Genomic DNA, 20,049 nt, shown 5'->3' on the forward strand with positions numbered 1-20,049 from the left:
GTATAATCATGCTAAGTTTATCTCCTGACGTGTATGAAACCTCAACTGATAAAGAGGTTGTGAAATAGATGTATGTAACATCTGTCACTGAAATCTCCTTTTTCATTTCCCAACTCAATACACCTGCCTTTAGGCCCAGGCTCTGGATGTTGCTGCTCAGCTATTTCCACCCATGAATTCCACCTAATGAGAAAGGAAGCTGAGCATGACCTGAGAACAGCCTGCGTGTGTTGCTCCACAGGGCTAGCAGATGCTCAGAGGACACAGAATGCTCTGTTAGAAAACTATTACACATACACAATTTTTCCCCTAAGCTGAATTCTGGAAAGGGCTGGAGAATTTAGTACTAAGCATTAAAGTTTTGACCAACAGTTATGAATAAAAGCTTCTCAATTTTACAAGAATTAAGAAACTTAAGAATTATGAAATGGAAGTATTTACCCATTCTGTGCCATTCAGTTTTCCTTAGCAGTGTATTATTCTGATGTAGCTCCTTAAGCAGAGTTACAGGTATCTACACTTTAATTTAAAAGCATTTTATTTTCAGGGTATGTTGAGCAAAATAAAAAGATTATCAACTAAAATCCAAGTGGATTGGCAGGTCAAGTACAGAGACCATCAGGAATGAAACCACGGGTTAAGGTTTCAGCTCAGTACCTCCAAAATGACCTTCCTTTAACTGTACACAAAATCAACGCCAGCAGGTAAGCTGAAGTAAATCCCAAGTCATAGAAGATCAAGCAAAATCATGTACATTAAGTACATTTGACCTCATTATCATTTTTCTCTATATCAGGTGTGGTTCACATAATTCATACCATATCACACCAACCGCAGAGGAACTGGGGTTGGTCAACGCTTTTTCTCTACACCAGGTGTGGTTCACATAATTCATACCAACCCCAGAGGAAATGACTACGAAAGCATATACAAATCATGAGTGATCTGACGTTTGGAAGGGCTGTAACCTCAGTGCCAGAAACCATATTGCTGCTGTTTGAACACTGAAGTCAAAAGTATAGCCTTTTAACTCTAGTGTATTTGACCAGTTGGCTTAAGGTATATCAATGTATATCAAAACATTATTCTACATGTAACAATAGCCACTGGTAGGCATATTCCAGATCATAGAATGGTTTGGGTTGGAAAGGACCTTAAGGCCATCTAATTCCGAACCTCTGCCATGGCCAGGGACACCTTACATTAGACCATGTTGCCCAGAGCTCTGTCCAACCTGGCCTTCAACACTGCCAGGGATGGAGCATTTACCACCTCTGTGGACAGCCTGTTCCAGTGCCTCACCACCCTCACAGTAAAGAACTTCTTCATTATATCTAATCTGAACTTCCCCTGTTTTAGTTTAAACCCATTGCCCCATGTCCTATCTCTACAGTACATTTACATGACCCTCAAAATGGACCTTTAGTGACATCAAAACCCCCATTGGTTGGTACTAAACCCAAATAAGCTATTATTACTGTTATGCTATTATATACTCAGGCATTCTGAACACCCAAGCTCAGAAACATTTTAGTGAGCATGAAAAGGAAGCAGAACAAAAATAAGCTTTCATGGGAACACTTCAACCAACATAACTAAGAGTTGTGACCTATTAAAAACACAGTGAATTTAACTTAGCACTCCAGATGTCACCCAAGAGTGTTGTGCATCGTACAGATCCTTAAAATGCTTGTAGTGCTTGGAACTAATTGAAGTGGCATGGTGCTCACTGCAGGTTAATCAAGTATGGTCACACTTTTATCCTACCAAACAGCAGGGTACATAATCCAATATCAACCTTAAAACACTGCAACTGCTAGAGCTTTTGGGATCTTCTTAACAAGGCTAAATATAATTCTGATAGCTCCATGCTATAAAATAAAACAGTGCAAAAATAATCAGTGCTTTTTACTCACCAGTGGGACTTTTTTATTATTATTTATATTTATATGCTTTGGATAATTACTGGGAGAAAGATGAGGAATATGAAGGGAAAAAAAACCTCAAAAGATCAGTCAGGTATGGAGGCAAACTGAGGCTAGGCGATAGGGCTCATAGGAAAAACAATTTAACATGTGAATGCACAATGGTACAGTATTTTTGTTTAGGACATGCTCAGATTTTAATATACACTCTGATTTTTCTGATTGTCTTCTTTACAGAACATACAATTCCTCTTTCAAAACTGCAAACACTAAAAGACAGCAAAAAAACCAAGGAAAAGCTCCTTACCGTGTATCATTCCTTGCTTTGGAGCTATCACTCTGTGTAGGACCTTAAATACCAGAAAGGAAAAGACAACAGAAGTATAAGCAACATTCTGAATCATTTCCAAGAAGCAAGTTTATAATGTTCACATTTCTTTCAAATATGGAGATGATACACTATGTGCTGTTTATGTACTGTCTTATTTTAAAACTGTACACACTTTGCTTGTCTTTATATGTCTGTCTGTGCATACATTTTTTTAACCACTGCCACTGTAATATTTTCACCTTCTGGAAGAAATAACAGGTTATCATTTGACCTTATGAAAATTGCCAAACACATGCAGAGCTCAGTAACTGACTCCTGCCTTTTTAGCAGTATCAAGCAGTGTCCATTATTCTTCAAGTGGAGCTGACTTTTCATACTCTCTTTCAACGATGACAGGCAGAGCAAGAAGGGCAAGAACTTCTCTACAATCTTCTCTCTGCTTGCTGCTAGCAAGCAACCACAGGGGTTTGTCTCCTGGGGCTCTCTAGCCTGTACCCTTCCCTTTCTCTGCAAAGTATTTAGCATAAAATCATTCAAGCAGGTACAAAATCTGGCTGCACTCGGAACAGAATTATAGCAGCTCAGCCTAGATTTGCAAACATTTTGCAAGTGCTAATTCAGCCAGCCTGGAAATATTTGCCTTTTGTGCCAGCATTTGTAATGCTTGAATATGTAGCACAGAACTGCTCATTCATGTAGACAGCACAAATACTTTATTTCCACAGAGTTAAACAAATGTTGTTAACAAAGAAGTCAGTTATCAATTCTGATAGGAGCTATGCACAGATCTAAGGCAAAGACACGTAAAGACCAATGATAATGTGCTGTTAGCAAGCTCAGCACGGAAGTGATTTTAAACAATGTATTTGCCTGCAGGTGCTTTACCCTGTACAATAAGAACATGTTAAGACTACTTTATGATTTAACTCTTTCCCCATGTGTTCCAGTGCCCTGATTTTTAAAAACATTGGTTTTTACTTACAAATCAGATTGATTGATCTTTTTAACAAGATGCAAAGAACGCTTTAAGAAATAATGGTCACAGAGCTCATGTGTTAATTCCATTTTCCTATGATACTCAGGTGGAATCTCAAAGCAATGTCTTCTAGTGCTTTAAAAAAAATCGCAGAAGCCTAAAAATTGCCAAATGGTTGTCTAGCCAGTTGCTGCAGGACACAGTCCCTCCAATGCTGCCTTCTGGAGAAATAACCTCTTATCTGTTCCTACTCTGCAATGTACAATACCCTCAGAAATGCTCCATTTCCTGTCCTGCACCTATGGAATTAAACCCCATTACTTTTTATTTTAATGCAATTCCACATTTTTACATGTATTCAATATTTTCAGTTAAAACTCATACTAACTATCTGAAACTGAAGGCATCAACTAAACAGAATAGTGGATCCCTCTCTGCAGCACTCCACAGGGAACAAAGTCTATGAAAACATTTATTTAAATGAGATATTTTAAGAAAAACAAATATAAACCCAAGTCTCCCAGTGAGCAGAGTACTTATGATGATTATGAGATTAAACTAACTTCCTTTATATACTCTTCTGTTTATTCCCCTGATGTTATTACACATTCGGGGAAGCTGAGGGTTTCATTACAGTTTGTGATTGCTAGATATGTTAACAAAGCCCCCCAAAATAAAGATGTTGATCTTTCCATTACAGTAAGGCTGAAAATCTTCACTAGGGACTATGAACCCACCTCAAATAAAAGTGCATAAGAGTTCTGGTCTCTACAAACAGAAGTTATAGAAACCGCTGCTGTTATTATTAAAACTTTGTGTTAAAGGCTCCGGAAAAAAAAAACACCTTTGTATACCAGATGTATGTAGAAGACATTTGAATTGAAAATTACTTACTTCTTGTACTTGAGGCATCACCATTGGTTAGGAGCTCTGGATCTACCTGCATGCCATCTAGACAGACAGACAAATCTCCTACTACTTCTGCTGGTTCTCTGTCACCAACAAGATGCAATGTCACCACTACCTGCTCAACTGAAAAGGTACAAAGAAGAACAGGGGTTTATCTTCATGAGAAAAAAGTGTATTTTATTCAAGAAGCCATGCTTAGAACACAGTGATCAAAAAGACCAAAACAAACCCCAGTACTACTGCTCTGCCTCTCCATAACGTTTTCTGGGTTTTGTGATAAAATTTATCATTTCCAGATGTCAGGAAAAAGTTACTATTTCTATAAAAAGGAGAAAATTGAAGCATAAGCTTGTTGTTGGCCAACGAAAGGATTATCATCACAGCAGAGATTGTCTCATGTTTCTGTTCACAGTTCTAAAGCAATTAATACACCTGTCTTCAAAAACCTGTAGTCAGGAAATGGAATTCACCTTATCCTTACATGGAGCAGGTATCAATTCTATTTTCTGATTAAAATATTTCACATTTAATGACATCAATATTCACATTTAGAACATGAAGATTTTGCATCATATCCCTAGACCAAAGGTATTTTCAGGCTAAATAACTGCTTTTCAGTCCTTGATAAAATAATTTGAAACACAAATGCAGTGCCTACAGCAGGATATCTGGTGTCATACACCACAATGCAGGTCCCCTTGGGTAATTTTCACCCAGATTCAGCAGGGCAGTAACACTCTGGCACTGCTATCAACAGGCTGCATTTATAGTGCCCACATCTGGAAGCTCAGAAGCAAACACTTCTTTAAAAGGACAGAACTTCAGCGTGACAGCACTTTTGCTTTACGCTGTAGCAAAAGAAATTCTGTACCAGGGGTGCAGAATTCCACATTTCTTTCAACCTTCCTTGGATATACATAGTTCCTAAAAGCTAACTGCTTCTGAAATGCGTGAAAAACTATCTAGAACAAAAATAACTTTATACATTTCCTAACATTAAGAAGATCACAGTTTGGTTTTTAAGCTATATAAAAGGAAGCATTTTTCTTTAACTAGGCTTTCCCTCTTGCACAGACCAGTAAAATGAAAAATACCAGGTTTTCAATGGCACCATAGCAGACTGTCTATAATGAAATAAGAGGACACTGAAAAAGTGGAAGGAAGCTCATAAATGCAGCCTGTAACCACAAAAGGAACCCTTACAGGCCATCTACAGAGTTGCACGCAGCACTTACGTTTCATACTGTTTGATTTCAAAGTCTCTTGGATATCCAGAGCAGCACTTCCCAGAAGGACATCAGATTTTAAAGTTTGATGGCTCCAGACTCGAAAGTTTAATTTACTTACAGGAGTGACAATTCTGAAAAGAAGTTAAGCACTGAGTAAGGCCATTTGTTGGCAGGGGAAGTGGACGAACTGACCAGTTTACTGCTACTTAAAGTCACTGAAAACTAAAGAAACAGCAGTGGTTAACATCACACCATTTCTATCACATCCTAGTATGCAGGTTGTCACTTAAACACAAGACTGTTGCAAGGCTGTTCAGAAACTAAGTTTTTTACTATTACTACTTCAAGGGAAATACCTACAGAAAAAACTATCAGCTCACAATTAGCATCTGAGTGTAACCAGGATTATAAAAAACAGACTGATTCTTGCAGGTTCACATTTCACGAGTGTTCAGCATTTGGGTACCCTGATGTGGTGTCTTCCTACTGTGTGAAAAATTCTCACATTTGCTTTCTGTAGAGGTTATGAGAGAAGAAAATCACAGAATCACAGACTGGTTTGTATTGGAAAGGCACTTAAAGAACACCCAGTTCCAGCTCCCTGCCACTGGTTACTCCAAGCCCCACCTAACCTGGCCTTGAACACTGCCAGGGATGGGGCAGCCACAGCTCCTCTGGGCACCGTGTGCCAGCAGCCTCAGCACCCTCACAGGGAAGAGCTTCTGCCTAAGAGCTCATCTCAATCTCCCCTCTGGCAGGTTAAAGCCATTCCCCTTGGCCTGTCCCTACAGGCCCTTGTCAAAAGCCCCATATTAGGACACCCCATAAAACGTGAAGTACTCAGAAATCCCCAAAATTATTTTTAGAATGACTGCTCCCCTCATAAGCTGGCACATACTTACATTGTATTCTGACAAAGTAGGAATGTATACAGAAGTATTTAACATTTTACTAGTGTACTTCTGGCTTCACAATGCATTTCCTGAGACTAGACGGACACACTATCTCTCCCATAACTTCACAATTCATAAACTCCCCTCACCATCTCCAGGAGCAGGACGTATTACTTCTACAGCGTGCTAATTTGATTATGTTGGTGGAGAATTGGTTCCAGGTTTACTATCAAAAAAGACCCTTATGGACCAAACTATCACAACAGTTTCTCTTTATTCCAAATCAAGTAATTCAAAGAATTCAACCATTTATTTCTAACCCCTTTCACTTCCCTGAGGCTTTTCTTACATTTTTACTTGGTTTAGTGATACAACAATTTGAATTTCATTCAACACAAGGTGCTATAAACTGGAAAGATACCTCCCAGAGAGCAGACACAGTACAACCAGCCACAACATCAGCCTCCACATAGACCAAACAAGAGCCTTAGCTCCCCCTGAAAAATCTTGTGGGCTGATAACGTCATAAAACCACAATACTGCAGCCTCTGCCAAACACAGACAGTCTGAATTTGTTGACCTATGCTCCTAGAAAAAGCCACCAGCAGTGTCACTCCCTAAACCTGGAAGATCCTGATCAAGGATTACCTATGTGGTCAGACCCCACACTCCAGACCTAGCAGTAATGTACTGGGAAAGCCCCTACTGGAGAAGAACACATGCACACGAGATTTGCTGTCACAGCAGTTACTCACATCCTCCTCCCTCTAGCTCCAAAACAAGCCAAATCTAAACATGCTATTTCAAAACTGCTAAATTTAACCAAATCTTCTGTAGCAAGATGATGGCAGGTGAGAAAGTGCACGTGAATAAGGCATATCCTGGAGAATAATGGAGCTCTCCCAGTGATCAGAGAAACCAAAAAGCCTGGATTTTTAACTTGTCCTTCTTAAAAGTATTCTGGCAACAGCAGAACAATGAGCATCATAAGAGAGCTCATACTACAGAATAGACTCACAAAACTTTTTTCCTAGAAAGTTGCTCTCAGAGATCAAGTATTCACCTGCCCCTTGTGCTCCCTTGAGTTTTGAGAAGCCTTACACCAGACAAACAAATTGATATCAGTATTGGTTGGACAGGGCTTGGAGCAACCTGGTCTAGTGAAGGGTGTCCCTGCCTGTGGCAGGGGATTGGAACTGGATGAACTTTTAAGTTTCTTTCAACCCAAACCAGTCTGCGATTCTGTGATGTACGATTATAAGATATTTGCTCCAGAAGTTAACACAAATATCTCCACTTCACGTAACACTGAATGACTGGCTTAAAAACACAAACCTGAAGTTCACTGTCATTTGCATTAACTTTGCTCTAGTAAATTGGAAAACAAAACCATCAAACCTACACTGTAAGATGCTGTTTCCACTTTGGACTGTTTGTATTGTTGCATTTTTCTGTCTTCTTTGACTGCCCATCTACACAGACTTCCACGTAAGGGCTGGGTCCAAACCATTTGTTTTTTTCTTTGAGTTTTGCTGAAATAACTGTCAAGAAAAAAAAAAAAGTAATTTGCTCAATAAGATTTCAATTACAAACAGTATTTTTCAGTTGTGTGCTTCAGTATTCAAGTATCAAGTCACTGATGCCTGACAACAACACTCAAGAAAAAACAACCTATGTTAGATGGACAAAAATGCTCTTGCATTCCAGACCATTTTATATGATGCTATAGCTCACACATATGCCTAAAACATGCAACAGCACTTCTGCAGGATCAGACACTATAATTAATAATAATCAGTATAAGATCCACAAAAGGGCTTAGGTGTTAAAAGTAGAAAATATCTTCTACAAGCTCATCCTATCACCAGGCAAAAGAATTCCAGGAGTTTATTACACTGCTTGTTAAAAAGCTCAAAACATGCTCTGTCTTCCTCACTAAGGAATCGTGGAAAACTGCCACAACTTCTGGTGAAAAAAACATAATTAAGAAAAATAAGTTTGTGTTAAGTGTTCTGTATCAATGCAAACTTACAGAAAAGCTAAAGGCAAATTCTAAGTTCCAAATTTTTTTTGAAAAATCATGGCAGTCAGGTGAAGTTCCCGACAACTGGAAAAAGGGAAATATAACCCCCATTTTCAAGAAGGGGAAAATGGATGACCCAGGGAACTTACAGACCAGTCAGTCTCACCTCTGTGCCTGGCAAAATCTTGGAGCACATTCTCCTGGAAGACATGCCAAGGAACATGAAAAACAGCAAGGTGCTCAGTGACAGCCAGCATGGCTTCACTAAGGGGAAATCCTGCCTGACCAATTTGGTGGCCTTCTATGATGGGGCTACAGAATTGATGGATAAGGGTAAAGCAGTTGATGTCATCTGCCTGGACTTGTGCAAAGCGTTTGACACTGTCCCACACAACATCCTTCTCTCTAAATTGGAGAGATATCAATTTGATGGATGGACCACTCGGTGGATAAAGAACTGGCTGGACGGCCGCACACAAAGAGTTGTGGTCAATGGCTCGATGTCCGGCTGGAGACAGGTAACGAGTGGTGTCCCTCAGGGATCGGTGTTGGGACCGGTCTTGTTTAACATCTTCGTCAGTGACATGGACAGTGGGATTGAGTGCGCCCTCAGCAAGTTTGCCGATGACACCAAGCTGTGTGGTCCGGTTGATATGCTGGAGGGAAGGGATGCCATCCAGAGGGACCTTGACACACTTGTGAGGTGGGCTGATGCCAACCTTATGAAGTTCAACCACGACAAGTGCAAGGTCCTACACCTGGGTCAGAGCAATCCCAGGCACAGCTACAGATTGGGCAAAGAAGAGATTCAGAGCAGCCCTGCAGAGAAGGACTTGGGGGTGCTGGTTGATGAGAAAATGAACATGAGCCGGCTTCAGTGTGCACTCGCAGCCCAGAAACCCAACCGTATCCTGGGCTGCATCAAAAGGAGTGTGACCAGCAGGTTGAAAGAGGCGATCTTGCCCCTCTACTCTGCTCTCGTGAGATCCTGCTTGGAGTATTGTGTGCAGTTCTGGTGTCCTCAATATAAAAAGGACATGGAACTGTTGGAACAAGTCCAGAGGAGGCCACGAGGATGATCAGGGGACTGGAGCACCTCCCGTATGAAGACAGGCTGAGGAAGTTGGGGCTGTTCAGCCTGGAGAAGAGAAGGCTGCGTTGGGACCTCAGAGCAACCTTCCAGTATCTGAAGGGGGCCTATAGGGATGCTGAGGATGGACTATTCATTAGGGACTGTAGTGACAGGACAAGGGGTAATGGGTTAAAACTTAAATAGGGAAAGTTTAGATTGGATATAAGGAAGAAATTCTTTCCTGGTAGGGTGGTGAGGCACTGGAATGGGTTGCCCAGGGAGGTTGTGAGTGCTCCATCCCTGGCAGTGTTCAAGGCCAGGTTGGACAGAGCCTTGGGTGGCATGGTTTAGTGTGAGGTGTCCCTGCCCGTGGCAGGGGTGTTGGAACTATATGATCTTAAGGTCCTTTCCAACCTTAACTACTCCATGATTCTACTGATCTAGAAGGGGTCCTACAAGAAATCTGGACAGGGATTTTTTACAAGGGCCTGCAGGGACAGGACAAAGGGAATGGCTTTAACCTGCCCGAGGGGAGACTGAGCTGAGCTCTTAGGCAGAAGCTCTTCCCTGTGAGGGTGCTGAGGCGCTGGCACAGGGTGCCCAGAGAAGCTGTGGCTGCCCCATCCCTGGCAGTGCTCAAGGCCAGGTTGGACACAGGGACTTGGAGCAAGCTGCTCTAGTGGAAGGTGTCCCTGCCCATGGCAGGGCGTTGGAACTGGATGAGCTTTAAAGTCCCTTCCAACACAAACCACTCTTTGATTCTAAAATACAATTCTTTGACTTGCTGCTCTAGAAGTTTGAGGTGGTGACAGACAGAACACATGGGACAACACACAGGACAGGAATCGTGGTGAACATAAACAGGCACGTATGTCTTGGTGTTTTGTTTGTTTGGTTGTTTTTTTTTTGGTGGTTTGATTTTCAGTCTGTTTTGTTTTTAAACACTCAACAGCATTGACTGTAACACTCCTGTCTTTCCAAACAACCATGGCTATGCTGCCTCCATGTAGCCAAAGCAGCATGTGTATGCACCAGCCTACCCCTGCCCTTTGGCTCTTGGATCAGGAGTGTTTTTGGGGTCCTTCATAACACTAAACTCACAAGCCAGTATATAAGACAAATTTCAGTACTTAAGATATTACCAATTGGGCAGTGAAGTCCACTCTGTTCTAACAAATAACAACTTGGTCTCCTGGGTTTTTGTCACTCACCTCAGCTGCACTACATCCTTAAAAAAAGACGACTAATTCAAGCCCATATGGCTAATCTACCTAGATTCCCTTTATAGTCTCTGCTCCTTTAGAGATTTAGACAAGTAGCTTAGTATAAACTGCTCTGAACTGCTCTCAAGGGAAACTCTTTCTCTATTAAAGACATCTTACAGAAATTAACTCCAGTTAGCTAACATTAATTCTCACAAATAGCTCCCCTTGCTTTCCCCTCATGTCTCCAGTACTTCTATACTACAGCATCTCATGCCTTAACATTGCTATCTCAAAGACATCAAGACCCACTTACAGGCAGCACAAAGCAGTCTTGTACCTACTTTCAAGGTTTGTTCTCAACCAGACAACCTGAAAGTTGATTTAAATCTAGTGAAGAGAGTGGAACAGGGAGCTGAGGGTAGGGCAGGTGTTGTTTACAGATAAAGTAACTCCTGCTTGCACAGGAAATAGTTTGCTTGCAGACTATGGCTCAACTTCGTACAAATTGAGAACCACGCAAATATCTTAACAGTCTCATTTCTAAACAAAGCCATTTCTTTCATTATATGAGTCACAGGTCTTTAACAGAGTAAGCCTTAGATAGCAATCACCACTTCAATCCTTAGCTCTGCTCTTTATAGCTATGTAAAGGATATACCCCCTTCCAAACCTCTTCATTTTTTCTCTCCAGTATCAACATGTAGGAACAAGATTTCTCTTAAAGACTCATGGCCCCCTGAGAAAAAACAAGCTTGTGACCTCAAGGTGACAGCTAGAGCCAGTACAACTTACTCAATTCCAACCTTCTTTCTAGCTAAAGCTTTCCCATCTATTTTTGACAATTCTTTTCATCCCCATAATATCAACTTTGTGAAACATCTGCATATACCCACAGATCTTCCACGCTGAGCATTCAAAATATACCCTTGATGCTTCAAAACCTAGACCTGTCTACATCCACAGATCTCATATGCCAGGCTTCAGCTTTTATGCTTCAGTAAAGTTTGTTAGAGTGAGTAAAACTTGGGAATTAAGTTTCAACAGTTACTCTGTTGGTGGGGCACTGAAAAAGCAAAGCATGGCAGGCAAATCCATTCCGATGCAATCTACAGGTGATCAACTATATCAGTATTCTTACCAATATGTTTATTAAAGCTCCTTTATGACGGTGGCCACAAAAACATGTCACAAGGGAGAAGCAATAAGTCAAATTTAATGAACAGCAGTTTACATTCACTTAGCTTGAGGCTGTTAGGGGTAAATGCTGGATTTGGTATTATGTCAAGTGTCAGCTGAAAGCAGTATCATAATACAGGATCACATTTCGGAAGACTGTTCTGTACAATTTACTTAACAGCATTTAAAAACAATTACTCCTTTTTTTAATGCATTTTAGATAAAATCCTGAATAAAACAGCTGTCAAGTAATGGTGGCAAGACACCTTCAATTTTACTATGCGACTTTTCTTGGGTTTTGTGCAACCCCAAAGTCCCCGAAATACAACATACCAGTGACTTGCAATTTATTGTGAGAAAGAAAACACTTCTAAGTTTCTAACCAGAAGAGAGATTTCCTTTCAAAAGGCTTACCAGTGATCTGAAGCTGTGATTTCATGGATAACCCACTGGATGGTCCTGATCTGGACCCACTGCCAGCCATAATACGGGCTGGATCTTGAATCTGGATGAAGACACAACGTAAACATTTGAATCCTCAGAAACTCAAAAATTAAATCATCTGGTTTTTGGCATGTAGATACATTATACTGCAAACAAACCCACCATGCTCATTTTCTTTCTAGTTCCTTTGCATTTCCCCCACAGTCCAGAAAATGGTTTTCAAAGGGCTTAGTCTCTACTCTTACATGATCTGTAAATATTCATGTCCTACGCAAAAGAGGTCTTTTGATTTTGTCCCTTCCATTTGTCAAGTAACTGAGAGGGAATGACATTCTCATTGCAAAGTTTGCTGTACCTCTTATGTCTGAAAGTATCAGCCTATTTTGATGTTGTAAGTCCTGGGCAAATTTAGCTGCCCATGTCAAGTATTACTTGGTTATATATAAAAAAAACCAACCAAACAACCCACAAGCATAGGAAAAAGACTGAAAATGAATGATTCAATTAAAAAGTGGGTTTCGAATTTAAATAAACCCATTTCTGTATCTCTCAGAATTGACTCAGATCAAGTCAACAGAGAGGGGCTGTAATTCTACAAAGCACTTTAAGAGAGGAAATAGATCACTTTTGAAAGAGGGTAAGATACCTTTCACATGAGCGCAACCTGACCTCTTACCACACCCCAGTCCTCACACTGGTGTGGTAGTGGGTGCTACCTGGTGCTAGGCTGGACTCCTAGCACCAAAGCACACAGATATTCCTACTGCTCTTTGAACTTCATTCAATTCAGTATTTGGTTTTGGGAAGCAGGGGGAGAAGAAGTGTACAGTATGCATCATAGAGCTTTGAAATTGACAGCAATGAAACAGCATGCTACTACTTTAAAAATTGACATCACTTTAGAAATGTCCAGCCATCCTTGTCTCCTATTCATTTTTAGGACACATTTTCAGCTCAATATCCCTTACCAACTAAACTAAATATAAACCTCTACAACAGATTACCCAATGGAAAATGAATGGCTTCTTGAAAACTCCAAATTACCCGCTGGATACAACTTACTGCATCCCTCTAGTGCTGTACTCCCTCCTCATTGTGTTTGGTGGTCATAACCTACCACAAACCTATTCATCCACCTCTGTGTCTGACCCCTCTCTCTTTGGGTTCCCACCTGGTGCGGGCTCAGCTGCTCTGGCCAAGGGACTGGCTATTGGGTATGCACACGTCTCCCAGCCCATCGCTGTGCATGGTCAGCCACCAAACTGGAACCCCAGAGCAGATCAAATACTACATGACAGCTCCCAGGTAATTTTCTGCACACTGTATTCTTTCCACCAAGGAAACTACCATGCTAATATCTGTACCTTGAGAACAAAAGGCTTTACACATATGAATGGACTGATAACACCACAAGTGGTCTAACCAAGAACAGCCCTTGCCCTCCACGTGCATAACATTACTTGTAGAAGGAGACCAGGTCTGAATGTGGCAACTTTCTTTTTAGAGGCTGCAATCTGTATCCTGTGACAATTACTATGAAACTGATAATTCCAGAGGTAGCTACCAATGGGATAAGAAGAATGGGAAGTTCTTGAATCCTACAGCTTGCTGATACTGAATTACTAGAGAACTTGACACCACCAAAAAGAGTACTAATGACCTGCTGCAACAGTATGTAGTGTTATCAGTGGAGTTCAGTACTGTTCATTACTAGATTCCAGATGGAAATCACACAAATATAAATCCTGCTCAAGTGAAAAAGCTCTTTAAATCAGTATTTCAAAAGTAGTCTAAATGTAGAAGATTTAACGGAAGATTCTCATTCTGATCCTTCTACCGAACTCACTAGGTGTCCTTTATACTTTAAAAAAGCAGCTGAACAGCACCATGACCAACACAGACATGCAGGATAGCCTCAAGGAGTCTGCATTTACAGAGGAGCTTCTATTTTCCACCTAGAGAAATAACACTGCCCAGAATACAAATGCAATTACTGAAGGTGATAATTTCTAACTGAAGTCATATAGTAGGCATATACAGCATACAACATCTATTCAGGAGCACGTGTTAAAGCTCACTTTCATTTCTAAGCTTGCAAAATACACTCATTAAAATGACTTTATGAATATTTCACCATTTTGAGAATATGCAGAAAAAATCCTAGCAGCTTAATCACATCTGCAGTGACTGTCCTGCAACATTTGCTGAGTTACCACATGTATACATGCAAGCACGTAAGGAGTGAAACATGTTTTTCACTAACAACTATCTTGGTTCAACTGAAAGAGCCTGTTGCCTCCCAGTGCTTCTAGAAGAAAAGAAACTACATTACACATAGAATCACAGACTGGTTTGGGTCTGAAGGGACCTTAAAGCTCATCCACTTCAAATCCCCTGCCATCGGCAGGGACACCTTCCACTAGACCAGATTGCTCAAGGCCAGTCCAATGTGGCCTTGATTGTTGAGTTCTCTCAGCTGCCATAACATTTCTAATTATTTTTGAGCTATCAAACTTTGGAGTCTTTATTTTATTACACACTTGCCAATATCCAGCAGCTCCTCATTTAAAGCAAGCTCCATTGGTTAACCAGGAAAAAAAAGAGTTCCAAGAAAAGAAGCAGGAAGCAACAGGCTACCTGTACCCTGCATTTCAGCATCCTATTTCTCATGTTTTCAAACCCCTCAACTCCAACAGCTTTTCTGCTCTTCTTGACCACCTGCTGAAAAAAAAAGAGCAAACAGAATCCCTGGTTCCATGCCAGGCACCCAGCAAGGAAGAGCTGAACTCGCACTGCAGCTTCTCTCTCAGCTGGGCACTAATCTAAGCCTTTTCCAAGCCTTTTCCCGGCCGTGCATATATATACACTCTGTCCAGATTTTTATAACTCAGAAATGTAACCAACTTTGACACCTCCATCTCCCTCAATTTTTTGCTGGAGTGGATCAGCAATCATCAATGCCTGCCGCGCAACACACAGGAAAAGGGGACGAGCTGAACAGGATCAGCAGGTGGAATTGTATACACCTTATTTTCTTAGGAAACAAGGCTAAAATATATTCATTAGTCAAATATGAATCAGTGATGATGAATGAACTACACTTAGAACCACAAAGAGATTGCAAAACACAATAAACCCCTCAAGTCACACATATCCATCTGATTTCTGTATTTGAGCTTAATTTTTTGCATTTAGCTCCTCTTTTGTTTATATAACAAATACACAAATTAAGTCTCTTTGGTAAGAAACTACTGTCTTAAGAGCTATCTTTAATAGTAGCACTGCATAGGATTTCAACTCAAAACCAGCCTGGGGCTGCTTAGAAACTTAATCACAAAAATAAGACAACATACACTCTGGAATCATTATCAAGATATTGCCATTTGGGTTTATTACAATAGAAAACACATTCAGTATTCCGTGAAAAGCAAACTATTTAAGACAAGCAGTTCTGTCAGCAGCTGGATGCGAAGGGCCATCATGTGTGAACACCAACAAGCATGAGGTCCTTTCCAACCCTAACTATTCTATGATTCTACGATTTTAACTGTATGAGACTTTCAGAACTCTTGCCAGTGGAAATGAGCTCAATGACTACTTTTAAATTATGTCATAAATAATAATTTTCTGAGCAAAACTATACTCTGAGAAATCACTATAAAGTAGCTATGTCTGCTTTATAATTCACCGTAATGCAAAAAGTACTCCCACAAACCCAGAATGTACACGCAAGTGGTTTTTCTGTAGTACAAAGTTACACACATCTTCCTACATATTTAGGGCTTTGATTTGAGTTTGTGTGTTTGGATTCTTTCTCCCTGGTTTTGCTTTGCTTACATGATGTTATGGCTTATATTGCCATTTTTGCCTTGAGATGTTGCTACCCTTTTCCAAGAAACCTGCCAGAGTTTGTAGTTTAGAAATACTAGTTGCACGGTTTGAAGGCTGTGACAGAGAGAGCAGGGCAGCATAAACACTCAGCGAAGGATCAGGTAAGCAGAATTTCCTCAGAAATGAGCAAGACAAATTATATGGCATATAAAAAGATATAATATGGTACACAAAAAGATGTAATACAGAATAATGTAGAATTAACTTCTTGTCATTAAAAAGAAACCTTTCAAACACTTGCCTGAATTTCTTAGGTGGCTGAACACTTACTCCCAGGTAGGTAGGAGGTCTGGTTTTATAGCAGGCTCCCATAATGTGTAGATCATCAGATAGACTACACTCAGCTTCATTACTGCATATGCCAGTGTTTGCACCCAGGCAGGTTTGAACACGCCTGAAAAAAAATCTCCCTCACAGTAGGAAATTCACTGCACGCATCCTTTTGGAATTCAGCTCTTTGAATTCTACCTCTAAGTAGTGAGCTTTCTCAGAAGCCTCCCCTATGGCATGACCTGATGCTGCCAGCCCAAACTGCATCATCTGTGGTGGCATTTTAATCCAAGACAGCAAACTTCATCACCAGATTTTTTTTGTGAGAGTGGTGTGGCATAATGAAGGCATTCTAGTGGAGTGCAGCCCAGATGCTACAAACACTCTCAGAAATGGAAGGCAGAAGGGGATTATCCTCATGTTTTTCTTTTAAGAAATCAGAAGAAAGAGTGGGGAGCACTTTGAGTGCAGCCTTGAGTGCTTTTTGGTTAAAGAAAAGTGAGGGAAGAGGTGGGAAGAAGCTTCTTACCCTACAGAATCAGGGAGTACACATCAAAATAAAATGCTGCCGAAGACTTGAGAGATCTTCAGAGCATTACAGGAATTCAACTTACAGTGAGTTTATTCAGTGATGAGATTCATGTTAAATAACTGGCTTACTGAAGAAGGTAATACTGTTTCCTATTTATTTCAAAGGATAGAAGAGACAACTAGGTCAGAATGAAACCCCATAACTATGTATTATACATGCATAGCTCTGAAAATATGTTGGCACATGCTCTTTATAATTTAAAAACTACTGAAATAATTGCACATTGTTGGCTGCTGTAAGTCTTATGTTTAGTAATTCATTTTCAAAAGAGGTTAACCGGCTCTTTACAGGCTTCCCAATCCAAAGTGCATTTGCTGGTTCAATAGCCCAGTAAAAAACATCACTGCATCATGAAAAAGCTTATTTACCACAGCTAGTAACAGTGGTTTTGACAACCCCACTGTGCAACCCAGGAATACAGGCTTCTGGGGAAAGTGTAAAATATGCAAAGTTTTGTTTGAAAAAAATACATAAGCTGTAACATGTCCCCTTTACAACAGTTATTTTTATCAACAGGGATGGGAATTACATACAATTAAGAAGAGATAAGATTAGGTATTTCAGAGCAAGTTCAGAGTCACCTGTTCACATTGATATGGCCCTTCTTTGTGCAAGAAATAAAATACAAATGCTCCCCCTCCTTCCACAAGACACTGAAGCTTCTTTTTCACTGAAGGCATGGATTTTGTGGAAAAGTTCCCTCAAACATTAGCTGTAATCACCCAGAGACAGCTAGTTTGTCAACTTACTTGTTTAGCAAATTTGCAGTTACTTTAACTGTTCAAATTTCATCTTTAAATTAAAAAGGACTGTGACAGAGCTGGTTTTATTGTTTGACATTTTTGTTAGTTTTAAGGACATGGTCAGTTTTGTCCAAATAAATAACAAGACACAGAAAGAAAGAAACTGATGAGTAATCAACCAGGAAGAAAAGAATAGACATATTATAAGAGTGTTGAGTACACGTTGGAAAGGGAAGCAATTACGAGGTCTGCATCAAGGGATATTTATATAAGGAATGGAAACAGAGGGTTTGAACAGCAGAATGGCCATTCCTGCATGTGAGCAGCACTACGCCTATTCACGAGAAAGGCAGTAAAAATCAAAGTAGTCTGTGCTGTAATACATCTGCTGAAATTTAAAATCCAGAAGCCTAAATGGCCTGTTGAACAGCTGTGAAATGCAGAGCACACTGGAAATCAGCCCAAGACTCTAGGCTGAACTACTGAGCTGGTATCAACACATCTCCACTGCTATCAGCAAAAGTACTCCCCAGGTTAGACCCAGCACCAGATGCACACCTCCCTTCTACTGCATACACACTCTGTTTAACTATTCACAAAGCCACGTAAAGGCAGCTGCTCTGGTAAGAATGAGTGAGATGCAGACTCGAAGACAACACTTGAGCCAATTCAATAGACTAAATAAAAATGTATTTATGGGAAATACAATTTAATCACTTTAGAAAGCAACTCAAGTGACATGACCTTCAGAGGCTGCAACAAGGGGAAAGCAAGATAGATAAACCAAGAACCATAAGAGAAGAGGTGTCCAGCTGTAGTCCTTTCCCTACTGTGGGCTTGCTAATGAGAAATCCTTGACATTGAAGTAGAAACTTCACCCATTATGCCACCGTAAAAAGCGTATTTTACATTTTTTACCCCCTATCTAATTTATATATACACTAGATACAATCCTTTGTACTTTTGGCTCAACACAAGAACCACTCTCTTATTGCATCTGCTTACAGGCTTTCATTTCTATACCCTTTCGAAGTACAGCAGTATTTCAGAGTCAGAAGTCATATCTCCTTTTACCTCCTGCAACAGGTATGTGTGTATATATATATATATATATATATATACACACACACACATATATATATAATCTTGTGAGTGAGATTATCTGGGTAACTATTATCCTGAATATTCCTATTGGATGTTTTTCTGCTACAGGTAAACATACCTTGTAGACAACTGTAATGGAGATGTTAAGATTCGTATGAACTAAGAAGGAACGGAAACATGCATGTATAAACCTGGAAAACCAGCAAAACAAAGGTTAAAAGAATAGCTTTTACTGATAACAAAGGACACTTCTTTTCTGAGGAGTGTGTCAAGACCAGGATGCCTTCACTCTGATAAAACACAGCTGACTGGCCAGCAAAGGAGCCTGTGGGTTAAAGAGAGTACCAGCAGGATTACATTATATCATATACATCCTTCCTTTTCCTGTTAGCCCTGCAGGAAAACATACTGCAGCTACAAGGACATGGATATTCCAAATAAGGAATAAAAAAACAACTTCAGCCTTTACTTCAGATTTATGAGAGCTGAAGTAAGCCAGATTCTAAAGCAAAGGACTAAGCTTAAAACAGCTCTACTGCCATAGGATATAAAATATCCACCTATAAAGTAGGTTGTCACCAAAAGGAACCCAAAAACATGACAAACAGCTGACAGATACCATTAGCTCTGCATTGCATGTAAGAGACACTGACTATACCACCTCAACACACAAATGTCCTGGTGCTTGTGAGTACACAAGTGTGAGAAAAAAGAGGAAATGATGTGTAGGAGAGAATGAGTGGAGTGGGTAAAATTAAACTGAGACTTTAGAAGTAAATACCAAATTCCCTTCCTGTAAAGTCTCACTGAGATTTGTCATACTAATTTCCACCAACCTCATACACAATATAAATGATCAGTTGGACATTCTACTGATACTCTACAATAGCATCAGAAGATGGTTCTATGTTGTGCTATGAACATATTTAAAATTATAGTAGCAAAGACTGAGGAACTACAGATTCACAGCCTTAAAGACTTTCCTAAAAGCACTGGGACAATTAATTATGCAACATTAATCTTCATCACCAATTCCTTGGGTTTGCTAAGTACCACTTCAAAAGAGAATCAAACATGGGAAACTCTTTTGAATCCACAGTTTCTAAGTTGAAAGAGCTGAAAAACATTTAACCTGACTATCAAAACAAAGAGATTGCCTGGGGAAAGACAGAATAACTCTGGAAATGTTGTGGCCAGACACCCCGCGATATTCACACTGTAACTTTTACCTCAATACCAGGGATCACCAGCATTCCTTATGCAAAC

The 20,049-nt window shown here is 40.2% G+C and overlaps 1 protein-coding gene across 2 annotated transcripts in view; it reads right to left on the reverse strand.

The window, feature by feature from the left end:
• ITCH (itchy E3 ubiquitin protein ligase) overlaps positions 1–20,049 on the reverse strand; it is a 60,955-nt gene that overhangs the window by 23,744 nt on the left and 17,162 nt on the right. For both annotated transcript variants that reach the window (XM_065691273.1, XM_065691274.1), the window contains exons 2-6: positions 12,154–12,244; positions 7,666–7,804; positions 5,377–5,501; positions 4,127–4,264; positions 2,233–2,275 (exon numbers count right to left, since the gene is read on the reverse strand). In XM_065691273.1, the coding sequence (XP_065547345.1) occupies positions 2,233–2,275; positions 4,127–4,264; positions 5,377–5,501; positions 7,666–7,804; positions 12,154–12,244 (536 nt within the window). The remainder of the gene's footprint in view (positions 1–2,232; positions 2,276–4,126; positions 4,265–5,376; positions 5,502–7,665; positions 7,805–12,153; positions 12,245–20,049) is intronic.

This window comes from Lathamus discolor, chromosome 11 (assembly GCF_037157495.1).
Source record: "Lathamus discolor isolate bLatDis1 chromosome 11, bLatDis1.hap1, whole genome shotgun sequence".
Lineage (NCBI taxonomy): Eukaryota > Metazoa > Chordata > Aves > Psittaciformes > Psittacidae > Lathamus > Lathamus discolor.